The 12964-nt window shown below is 42.4% G+C and overlaps 1 protein-coding gene across 1 annotated transcript in view; it reads right to left on the bottom strand.

The window, feature by feature from the left end:
• hmcn1 (hemicentin 1) overlaps positions 1–5899 on the bottom strand; it is a gene marked incomplete at its 5' end in the record, with an annotated part of 387265 nt that extends 381366 nt beyond the window's left edge. Inside the window, one exon of the mRNA XM_079505442.1 lies at positions 5638–5899. Coding sequence (XP_079361568.1) covers positions 5638–5899 — 262 coding nt within the window. The remainder of the gene's footprint in view (positions 1–5637) is intronic.
• Positions 5900–12964: the final 7065 nt, after the last annotated feature.

The raw sequence follows: 12964 nt of genomic DNA, 5'->3' as shown, positions 1-12964 counted from the left end.
TGACTGAGCACGGCTGAGCATGAATGTGATGATGTCAAACAATTTCAGTCATCAATGTTTATATAGATCATTGTGTATATTTTTTCTTTTTGGGCTACTTAGCAGCTACATTTATTTTTACGGTATTATATATTTTTAAATAGGGCTTAAGTGGTATTAGTCGCTCGAGTCGAGACAGACTCTTGGCTCACAGTTTACTAATGCTTCCGCCATATAAGTGTAACTGAAGTGCTGAAATTGCAAATAAAACTACAGCCTCCCTTTCACTTCCGTTTTGTTTTTGCAGTTGTGAAGTACTGTAAATCGTACCGTAAACCAAATTAGTGAAAGCATATAGGCCTACAGCTTGCTAGAAATTCAAAAACACATTTTAAGGATATTTTCAAATATATTTTGGTGAACAGACAAATGACAGCTTCCGTTTGCAGCTTTCAGGAGGTTTAGTTACAGACCCTATGTAACACTCGAAGTTGTGGGATATACTAAGTTAAACTGTACCACAATACCAGGTTGACTAATAAATTAAGTCTGATTAAGAATAGAGGGTGCTAAAATGTTTGACTTTTTCAATTGTTATATTTCTTTAAAAGAAATACACTTGACTTATCTCCAAGACAACCAAAGAGGCCAAAGCTGAATTCATTCATTTTAATCAAACTGTAATCCACTTCAGGCAGAGGATTTGAGTAAATGTTCTTTTTTACTATTAATTTGCTATCATCTTCCTTTTCTTCTTCTTTTTCTCAGCCTGAAATCACTTCCAGACATGCATCATCCCTTCTTTCATTATGTACCCGTCCATTCTACTCATCTCATACTGCCGTCTCAAGTTCAGACCCCCACGTTCATACTATGACCTGAGGGGTGCTGTGACCTTGCATAGCCATGCTGGCCAGAAAAGGCCAAAATGGATATTCTATTATACTATCATAACAAAGATTAAAGATCAGACATTGCTATCAAAGCTCACCAGAGGTCAGAACCAGGACACAGAACTTCTCAGGACCTCTGAGTGAGCCTCAGAATCCACTAGAAGTCAAAGGGCAAAACGAAGCTGAGCCCAATAATCCAAGATGGTTAAGAAAGACAAGAATGTCAGAAATAAATTAGGATCTTTAGAAAAAGGGTTATTAATCTCATGTGGATTCATGTTAAACAACTCATGCATTGGCCAATTAGAGCTGGGTGATATGACAAATATCACAATATTGTTGACCAAATACTTTGATGCTGATATTGTGATGATAATATTGTATTGTAACATTAATATATCACTTTTCACAAATAGTGAACAATAGCTGATCTATGCAATGCGTTGTGAGCTAGATCTGCTATTTTTGCTACTTTTGTAAGTTAAAATATCTGACAGTTTTTTAAGTATAGAGCATAATGACATTAAAATCAGGAAAAGACACTCTTGTCATATCACAATATTACGATATCCAAAATCCTTATAGTCTCATGATACCGATATAATATTGTTGTATTGCCCAGCTCTACAACCAATAATCTTCCTATTACCCAAAATGCCAATAGGGCCGCGATCCATAATTTACCTTGGAATCTCTATTAGCTCTTGGCCATAAAGGTGCTGAAGCCAAACCTGAACTCAGAGTACTCAGTGTTCCTCAAGCAGCCCACAGGTATGCACAAGCCACCAAGATGAAAGCTGGGCGGGACCCCCGTGTACCGACTACAAAGCCAAACAGAGTCTAAAACTATTGCTCTCAAGTCGCCACAGGGCATGTTAGAAGATGCACAAACAGTCCTAAAAATTAAAGGCTGTTTTAATATTCCAGGGCGGGTAATTTGGAAAGATGAAACACTTAAAGGTCCACTGTAGACCGACACGCTCCCATCTTCATCTGATCCTCCAAAAAAAAGATCCCCTTTTTGGGACATTCCTGCCTAATAGCATCATTATTGACTCTGTCCAGTTAAACGCAGGCCCCTTGTAATCTCGCACGGGTGGGGCAGTTCAGACAAGAACTGCCCGTCTAAAAGGTGGTGTAAAACAAAGGGAGATGGGGCAGGAGTGAAGAGCACTGAACGTTACAGAGGGAGGGAGTTCCGAGATGAGCACCTTTGATCACGAGGCGGGGGTCAGAGGCTATCCCATCATCAGCGGACATCATTCCACGCCCAGGTCCTTCTAACTACAGACTAGAGCCACAAAGGGAACAGTTTAGCCAGCCATCACCACGGTGGAAATTATCTCAGACGCATACTGTACTAAGTCAAATCCTGACTCAAACTCTGAGTAAAAAAGGGTGTGTTAAGAGTCTTTTTTTTAATTGTGAATGGCTGAATCAAACCAATGCTACGACGTTGGTTCATTTAATTTGGAGAATTTCATCATTTAGAATAGATGGTCATTCTAATGGTTATGGTCAATTAGTAAGTCAGACCATTAGGTCAGTCTGTGAGCAGCACCAATTTGGCGGTGTGATATATAGTTTAAGGTGTTGGTAAAAACAAACATAAAGAACAAAGTATTGTTCAATCATCACATGGTTTGTATTTTCTTGTATTCTTACTATGGGTGAGGGTCCTCCTATGGCTATTCCCTGTAAAATCTATTGATCAAGATTATTCATTATACGTATTACATACAGGGAGTGATTCGAGACAGAGCCTTGACACAAAATAATCTGTATACTTTTATGATGAATAGATATGTTTACACTCAATAAATATTTTGTATTCAATATTTCAATCCAAGTTGTCTGTCTGAATTAGATTTATATCTCCTTATATGTTTCAGTATGTGTGGTGGTATCAGTGTGTAGTGTACAATATGTGTGTGCGCACATGTGGGTTTGCACATATCTGTGCAGCATTCTAGCGCCCCCACTAACCAGAGGCAGTGTGTTCTGACCCATGTCAACCTCAACCAATAAAACATGCATACTGGCACATACACACAGGACGCACACTCCCTCTGACGGCAAAACATTGTTTATGAGGGACAACATGTGTGTGTGTCAGGACTTCAGCAGCATTGTAATGCCTGTAATGCGGATGTGACGCATTGTGAGCTTACAGATCTGCAGTTTGCAATGACGTCATACAACAAAGTATCATTTGGGTTTAAGTGGAGAGGTGGCAAAGGGTGCCTCCTGGTCACTAGAAACTGATTGGGGTGTGGGCAAAAACACCCAAACACCTAAACAAAGACAATGATGACATATCCTGGAATTGCTTGGCTGGCAGTTATAGGCAAAGATTTTAAATTATTTCACACATTTTCAAATAATTTAAACAAATTTCCAAACATTGCTAACATTTTCCGGATTTCCAGGAATGCTAGAATGCTACAACGCTTGCTCTGTAATAACAGGATGTCTGTCTCCGATAACTGAGAAATGGGTCACAAACTGTTTGATATTGTTGATGAAAACTGTTCTCTTGAGCACAGCATTGAATGAAAGCTGGTTATATTCACAAATATAAGGTCACTTGTCCACATGATTACATGGGCCTCAGTAAAATGACTTGTGAAGTATCCTCTTGCTTTCTTTCTTTCTCTCTCTCTGCAGGATGGAGAAAAGGAGGGAGATTTCCTGCGGGTTCTTCCCACACAAGCCTGACCCCAATATCCAAGCTTCCTCCTGACACTCTCGCCTCACACGCACGCATACACGCGCACACATCCACAAGCCCACACACACACACACACACATACTTACAAACACGTGCGCACACGTGTTGCATGTGCGAGCACTAACACACACAAACACATTCTTCCTTGTACAGGCACACACTAAAGGTTTTACTGACAGACACACACAGACAGGCACAAACTGTACAAACACACGCACACGCACACACACACACACACACACACACGCACACACACACACACACACACACACACACACACACACACACACATGCACACGCGCACACACACTACTGTGTTTACAGTGTCAAATTGCAGTGTAAATAGCGGGGGGCTCTGGTGTTCAATTCAAAGGCAGCCAAATCAAACAGGAGACCCAGCGTTATCACTCTGGGTCAGGCGGAAAACAGAGAAAATGGACACATCTCAAACTGGACAAGCCCCAAATAAAAACCTTTGCAAGAACAAACCTGACTCTCTTCAAGGATCAGGATGGAGAGAGAGAGAGGTAAAGCGACATTGGGGAAACGTTTGGGCTACTCCAAACTCTCAGTGTGCTGTTCTAATCATTTCTCTGTCCCCCTGGGGGGTTTGGAGAAACACATTCTGACATCCTCGTAAACATTTAAAGGCACAAGTTACTGGGGCAGGGGATGTCACTTGGCACCAAACGGACAAATACACAAGCAAGGATTTCTGCTGAAAAGCCCACAAGCTTCCATGCTGTATAAGGAGATCTATACCGGTCCTATTCCTCATTTGTATGACTTCATTCTAAAATGCGCGCAATTATGAATTCATGGTTTGTTGTACGTCTACTTGTCTATACTCATAGTATACTGAGCATAATTCTGACTTGAACATGTCTATTATTGTTGGCACAGAGACAGAGGCTTGAAGCCATGATTGAGGAATTCTTTAGATTTTCTGACAAGCTGAAATGTAGCAGGAGAGCACACATCTGGAATAGGGATCTCTCCAGTCTCCAGACCCCACTCCTCTCTATCCATATCTATATAGTAGCCTATCTTAGCTGTCTGCTGCTCCACATGGCTGCCTGTTTCTGCTATACCTGTCCTGACCCTGTCTGTCATAAGGTCCTCTCTGTCTGCTTCCTCTAGCAGCTGCAGTGGTGAGATGGGTTGAGTGTGCTTTTCGCCTCTATTATTTTGTATGATGACGCTTAATTTATATTTGTCTACTTTATGGTGTAGTCTTGTAGATAGTCTTGTAGACCTAATAGAAAGGAGAGGGCCACGCATACATGCGTTGCATAGCGCACCATAGCGCATCCCTCGTTGCGGATTGCTGCGGCTCTCCGCTGACGGACACCATCCACTTAACACTTCAACTTCAGCACACAAACGCCAGGCCATGACAGCAGCTTTGTTTGCGTTTTGACTGAAGGTGCAAGGTTCTCCTCCTCCCCATCATCGTATTGTAATTACAGACTCACATGCACCATGACGTTTCCCATGCATGCCCATTCGGAAATCGGGCCCCTGTAATGGCGTATCTTTTACCCACAGCCGTTAAATTGTTTTGAAACAGAACGAGGCACTGATGCATTTTCTTGGTTTTATCTGTTCCGAATGAAAGAGCACCTAAACGTGTGATGATAATCATAAGGCTGCAGAACACCGAGCACCAAGCCACACACTAACTCAATCGGAATGCTAATGATAGTGACCGCCGGGCAGAACATCTGCGTGCAGCGGACTCGGAGACAATACCCCCAAAGTCCCCACTCTGGAGGTGCGAACAGAGCAAAGTTTCAGCAAACTATTAGATTTCTCAGAAAGTGTACTTATGCGCCCTGGTCTCAGAGCGTGAACCGTGCCCAAATAAACTTAAAGGACTGCATGAAAAACTGCTAAACAATTGCCATGCGCAATAAAGGAACAACTGGCGTGTCTTTTAGCGCACTGGCCGAGCCGTTTAGTAGTGGTGGCATTGCAACATGTTGGACAATGGACATGGTCCAGACAAAGCGGTCATTTCATTCATTGCTTTACCTGGGTCGTGGAAGGGGACCAGGGCGAAGTTATACAGGGGTCTCTTCGTTCTGCTCTGGGACATTTCCAAAATCTTGGACGCACCCTCGATAACCTGGACCAGGTCGTCGTACATGGAGCCGGTCACATCAAAGACGAATGCCAAGGTGGATGCCCCCTCCGGAATCTCTTCTTTCGTGCCCTCTGCCCCTGTGTCTTGCCCAGTGGAAAACGCCACTAAAAGTACCTGCACAATGGACAGCCATACAACGCTGGTGTCCATTTTCAGACCAACTGGTCTTTTCAAACAAAGTTCTGGGTTGTCTTCTCTTTCTCGCTCACTAATTGGATCCTCAGCGTAAATTTCGAGATAAAGACATTAGGCTGTCAAAAATGCACTCAAACGTAATTACAAAAAACTGCAAAGGAGCAGCATAGACAAGACTAGGGTAAAAGAAAACACAAAAGAAACTCCCTCCTTGATGCTGCTGTGCGCTTCCGATGTTTTCTGCAGATTTTATGCGCTCGACTTCAGACCCTCTTTGCTCCGTGGAACGTCTGAGGTCTCTCCAAGGCTCGTTAGCAGCTCTTACTTCTCAGCTGGTCTCTTGTTCAGCTCTCTCTCTCTCTGTGATACACAGACAGAACACTTGGGAGGTGGGCAGAAGAAAGGCTCTATAATGACTCCATGCAGAACAGCGGGGCTCTGATTGGACGAAAAGTTTGGGGCCACCAACAAGATGGACCTCGCGCGTAAAGATTCATGCCGCATTTATTTATTCAGACAAAAATAATGAATGGTTTTTTGGTTGTACATACTGAAATAAAAAATAAATAAATAAAAAGATACAAGTTTGAAAATAAATAAATATATCACAAAACCGCAACGATTGTCATGCAGCACTCACTAACGGGTCTGAACTATTGTAGGCCTATTATCTAATAACAAATAAAAGGAATATCTACACGTTGGGCTCTATATATAAAACGAAACAATCTACATTACAATTGTATCCTAGACTTCCTAGTGTGTGTGTGTGTGTGTGTGTGTGTGTGTGTGTGTGTGTGTGTGTGTGTGTGTGTGTGTGTGTGTGTGTGTGTGAGAGAGTGCGTGTGTGGGTGTCCATCCATCCATCTTCAACCGCTTATCCGTAGTCGGGTCGCTGGGGCAACAGCTCCACCAGACAGCTCCAGACTTCCCTCTCCAGGGCAACATTAGTAACTTCCTCCTGGGGGATCCCGTGTTCCAAGGCCAGTGAGTCGATCCCTAGGGAGACGCCCGAGAGGCATCCTAACCAGATGCCCGAACCACCTTTCCAAGCGAAGAAGCAACGACTTTACTCTGTGTCTCTCTCGCGTAACTGAACTTCTCACCGTATCTCTAAGGGCAGCCACCCGTCGAATAAAACTCATTTTCGGGCCGCTTGTATTCACGACCTTATTCTTTCGGTCATGACCCACACTTCATGACCATACACACCTTTGTCTTCAATATTTGTGTTTACACACTTTTTCTTCAATGTTTGTGTTCAAACAAACACAAACAAAGCTGGACATTAGAGGGGCTAGCGGCCCTGAAAAAGTCCTCAGAAAAGTGAGGACGCCAAAAATGATTGGCCGGAATGTGATGATGTATGATGATATTAGAGCGCCCCTCACTTCACACGAGTGTGATTCTTTAATGAATAAAATGTAATTTTGTCCAATCTGTAGAGGAGTATGTTAATACAATATAACTTTGTCTCCCTGGTCTTCTATTGAGACATTTAGATCGTGTCAAAGGTTATGTCTCACCTATAGACACAGGTTCTGACCTGATGGTCAAGATTCAATTTATCCCCAGAGCAAGCAGTTCTATTAGCTCAATAGTAACATGTTCAGCTCTTGAGCAGGAAACCAGGTTAAATCCAGAGTAAAAGAGGAAAGTTGCATACTACTGCTTTAATGTCTGACTGTACCTACAAATTAAAAACTTGAAATGAACAAAAATCATATATGAACATTGAACATAGTGGCATTTCCCTGGCAGGGATTTTGTGGTATGTCTTATATTTCCCTAAATGTCACTGTCACTGCTATGGATGACCTCAAAATGTTACCTCACATACCTGTGAGGGAGCTTTGTAGGCAGCCTATTGTGCAATTAAAACAGGGGTCAAGACATATTGAGGCCTGGATTACTGAAACTTCAATAGGATAAATGGTTGAGTCTTGTCTTGTCTTTTGCAAGTTGTTGGTTTCTGTGGGAGAGCTGATCATTCTATCCCTGTTTGCTGTGTTTTTGCTGTTTGATGTTATATTATATATTTGCTACTGCATTGTCTGAACTGATTGACTCTTATGTGCCTGTACACAAGATGTAACAATAAAGCACAATCTTGAACCTTGAACCCAATAATACAATAGATTGAGAATAATTTCTCTATTTCTATGGACTAAGGTGTTCTGTGAGATCTGATATCTCTCTGTGTGTGTGTGTGTGTGTGTGTGTGTGTGTGTGTGTGTGTGTGTGTGTGTGTGTGTGTGTGTGTGTGTGTGTGTGTGTGTGTGTGTGTGTGCGCGGGTGACAACAATGGCAACATGAAAAAAATACATTTCATGTTCAAAGCAAAATCATTTTTAAGATCTCATTTTTAAGATCTCAAAGACCCACATGCTGGCTCTGGCAAAAGTCTTGTAAACCTTTAACAAAAACCTTACAAGAAGCAGTTCACATAATTGACACTGGACGGCGCTAGTCTACCACTTATAATTCCCCACTTTTGTTCAATGCATGGTTTTTGTACTTGGGAGTCACTGAATTGTCAAGCATGGCTAAATCAGTTTGAATATGAGCATTTGAACCAGTAACCAGGTCTAGTAAAATGCTGGGTAAAAATGTCTAGTGAACAAATATGAGGACATCTTCAATCTACAATCTCAAAACCTATGATGATGAAACGCAGAGCTTGAGCTCTAATCTACTATGGGTTTTGTTTAAAGGAACTACAACATGTATTTTAAAACTGTTTTTAATATTGAACTGACCTGTACGTACCCGTCGGCCACTGGCCTACAGTACTTGGGAACGATGCAACTTGGGAACAATTTACAATTTACAATTTACAATTTAGGCATTTAGCAGACGCTCTTAATCCAGAGCGATTTACAATAGGCAAGAACAAAAAGCATGGGAATACATCACATATGTAGAAAATGCATTTATCGCGAAACATGCGTAAGCTAAGAACGTGACTAGAACATATCTATATAATGACACTATACATATAAACTATAACTAGAACATATCTATATAATGACACTATACATATAAACTACACATATATGCTATACTATGCTGTACATATATACTATGAAGTGCTATGACTACATACAATGCACTTATTGTGCTGTCTACATGACATGCTATAAGTCTGTTTCAAATGCTATATAAGTCTAAGAAGTGCTGTCTAAGGGGGGTAGGGTAAGTGCTATGGGCCATGAAGGAGTCTGAAAAGGTGGGTTTTCAGACTACGGCGGAAGATCGGGAGTGATGCTGCAGTTCTGATTGCAACGGGAAGTGCATTCCACAGTTTTGGGGCCAGAAGGGAGAAGAGTTTGGGACGTGTGGAGCGTTGTCCCGGCGTTTTTAGTGAGGGTACTTCCAGCTTCCCTGCGTTGGCTGATCTGAGTGCGCGGGAGGGTTTGTAGGGTTCAATCATGCTGGCAAGATATGGAGGAGCCATACCTTTGGTTGCTTTAAATGCCAACATCAGAGTTTTGTATTCTGTGCGGGCAGCGACCGGGACCTAATAATACCCGTTGCCATAGCACCCATTTTAACTATCTGTCTGTGTCTCACATGGAGAACTCGCTATCTGTCTGTCTGCCTGTGTGTGAAGAGTGCAAACTGACTGTGAAAAGTGGACTGGTTGAGTAATCAATTGACAGGTGTGGGGTTGCCATGGCAATCAATTGGCTGAGGCAGAGGCTGGAAATTGCACAGGTGAGGGGATTTAGGATGATTAGGCCCACTGGCAGAGCCTGACCAGAGCCTTTTGTGGTGGTTCTGGAGAACCGTGGGTCCGACCGACTCGATACCTTGCACTGCACTCCCTGTGGGGGTGTGGAACGCGTGTGTCGAATTTGAAGTCGGTGGGGCAAGCGGTTCTCAAGTTACGTGCATTACTACCGTACACACACGCACAAACACACACACACACACATACAGAGAAGTGGCGCATTTATAGTAGAATATCATATTGTTGATGTGGCTCAAACATATTTCTAATGGTTTGGGCCTAAATCACCACTTTGATATATGTCAAGTCATTTCTGTCTGACTTCTAAAGCAGTTGTAGCTGCAGTACTAAGTCATTGGGTTTCGATGGAAACTCATGGAAACATATTCAAATAAACATCCAAATCATTCCAACCAAGATGCATAATAAATGATGTATGAAAACCTTGCGAGCATTTTGCATGGCAAACAAATGTGAGTGACAAGAGGGATCTTTTTGTAGAACTACTGATCTGACTATAATTATATAGTCCATATACACGTTCGTCGATATGACATACATACCCATTCTCTCGCTCTCTCTCTCGGCTCCATCTCTCTCTCTCCTCCTCTCTTTCAGCTCCCCTCTCTCCCCCTCCTCTCTCTCTCTAAAAAGATAATAATTCATCTTTTTGGGCGATAACGGGCGATTTTTTGGCTATATAGTAGTGTATATTTGTACGTCTCTAAATGTTATGATGAATTGAACATGTTGGACCCTATTGTAAACAAGTGTAAGGCTTTATGGTGTCGTCCACAGTTAACAGTCTTGTATTGAGTTGTGCTTGAAATGTACTGTAATTCTCCAAAACTTCAATCAATTAATCAATCAAAAAGCTGGAGAGACATGGAGATTCCTGTACTATCACAATATAGAGCTTTTTAACACACCAAAGAAAATCACTTACTTGGCATTCCCACCCTTGAATGAAATGGTGAAGCAGAAGAGCAACGATGACAAGGTGGAGCAGAAAGGCAAGGAAGACAAGTAAGGGCCAGGGCGGTCTGACTGGCTACATCAAGGGCATTTTCGGTTTTGGCAACTAAATTGATCCCCAGGATTTGTAGAGGTCTCTGGAAAAGGGCCTTTCAACTTCAAGCCCTCTTCTCGTACAGTGACTTTGATTGATTGATTGAAGAATGTATTAACAGTTTGCAGAATTACAGTACATTTCAAGCTTGTTTAAGTTGTTGTTGATGTAACTTGACATACAAATATACAATACTATGCATTAAAGGGGTTGTAAGTAGAATGAAATAGTTGCACACATACACAACACAGGATTTACCCATTATGTTTAAGTCTACATGGTAAATGGTAAATGGTGCATTTATATAGCGCCTTTATCCAAGGCGCTTTACATAGATTGTGCATTACATTCACCCATTCACACACACATTCATACACCGATTGCGGCAGAAGCCATGCAAGGTACCAACCAGCACATCGGGAGCAATTTGGGGTTCAGTGTCTTGCCCAAGGACACTTCGACATGTAGCCAGGAGGAGCCGGGATTCGAACTGCCGACCCATGGATCATTGGACGACCTGCTCTACCTCTTGAGCCACAGTCGCCCCTGACTGTGGCGTATGAACCGTATGAACCCTATACTATAGATTGTTGTGTGTGTCCATGAACTTTGTCCTACACAAACATTAAATTCCACTTCAATCAATGAATCAATCAAAAAGCTGGAGAGACATGGAGATTCCTGTACTATCACAATATAGAGCTTTTTAACACTTATTTTAACCAAAGAAAATCACTTACTCTGTATACCTTTAAGGGAGGATGGGCCGGCAGCCCCCCGCTGGCGGGTGGACATCTGACATCATGCTCATCATGTCACCATGACAGTCAATTGCGGAATTTATAGAAGGATGATGTCATTTGTCTACATGAACCCTATACTCTGTTCAGATTGTTGTGTGTGTCCATGAACTTTGTCCTACACAAACATTAAATTCCACTTGACAATGAATGGACAATTTTACGTCATAGTGTAAACACAAACATTGTGTAACACAAACATTGATGACGAAGGTGAGGAGGACACAAATGAAATGAAATGATTACTATATTTACCCAGGGTATCTGGGCTAAGCTCAATAACTTGTTTCCAGCCAGGCCCTGCTCATAGAACATTTCATCGTAGTGGTTCAATGCCTTGTTCAAGGGGACTTCAGCGGTGGTAATTTTAACGTGATTAGAGCGTCCCTCACTTCACACGGGTGTGATTCTTTATACTACATTAGAGGAATCACTCCATATCCATTCATGACTTCCCCACTGAAGGCTGGAACACTGGTTGACTGGGGTTGGCTACAGTCTTTGGCGTGTCAGATACAGGAAGGGACTGGTGGCTTGGCAGGTATACAGGGGATTGGAGTGGTTGGCTTACTGAGCTACCAAACATGTCCAAACCAAACAAACAAATTGATGCAGATGTTAGAGTTACATAACCTCCTCTATACTGTTGCACAAGCACCAGTACTAACTGAAAGGCACATCCTGATCCTAAATGAATGACAACCAAAGAAGCACTTCACTTTATAGGGTAGTGATGTTTTTTGTTAAATCACTATATTGTGATAGTAATCATTGCTATAGTGTTTATTTAATAAACTCTCCAGCTCTTTAATAAACAAATACATTATCAGGTAGGCGACAAAGCCATCCATTGTTGCTTCCAGTCATCCCGGTTCTCCATACATCTGGCCAGTTCGTTGCTGCTTTACGCTCCTGCGTCTTTCTTGAGTGATCCACATATGGGGACGTTCTCGTGACCAGTGCCTGTGTGTTGGTTCCCACAGCACTAACTTGCTGGCTGGCAGCTCTTGGTGTCTTTGGCAGTGTCCTGATAGTCTCATTCTCCTGGCTGCTATTTTCTGTCTCACCCTGGCATTCCATCATACAGATTCTTGTTAGTAATGTGTGTACTCTTGCTGATGTTAAGTACTGCACGCAACATTCTGGTGTACTGTAGCACCCATCTAGAGACTTCTGCAGGGTTGGCAGACTGGGAGAGATGGGGAGAGACATGCAGCAAGGGTCGTCATGAACAGGACTCTAACACACGACGCGTTTGGCCAGAGCCTATATGTGGCATGCACCTGATCCGCTAGGCCAGTGGGTGCCCCTGGGTTCTATATCCTGATTGGATAAAATTGGTATCGCAACCTGAAAATGCATTCTGTTTAATAAATATCACACCCGTGTGAAGTGAGGGCGCTCTTATCATCGTACATCATCCATTCATTGTCAATGGGGATTTAATATTTGTGTAACAATATATATTCACTTCCTGG

The sequence above is a fragment of the Electrona antarctica genome (assembly GCF_951216825.1).
Source record: "Electrona antarctica genome assembly, chromosome: 7".
In the NCBI taxonomy this organism is placed as follows: Eukaryota; Metazoa; Chordata; class Actinopteri; order Myctophiformes; family Myctophidae; genus Electrona; species Electrona antarctica.
The sequence above is the reverse complement of the archived record's forward strand: the minus strand, read 5'-3'. Positions and strand labels throughout refer to the sequence as shown.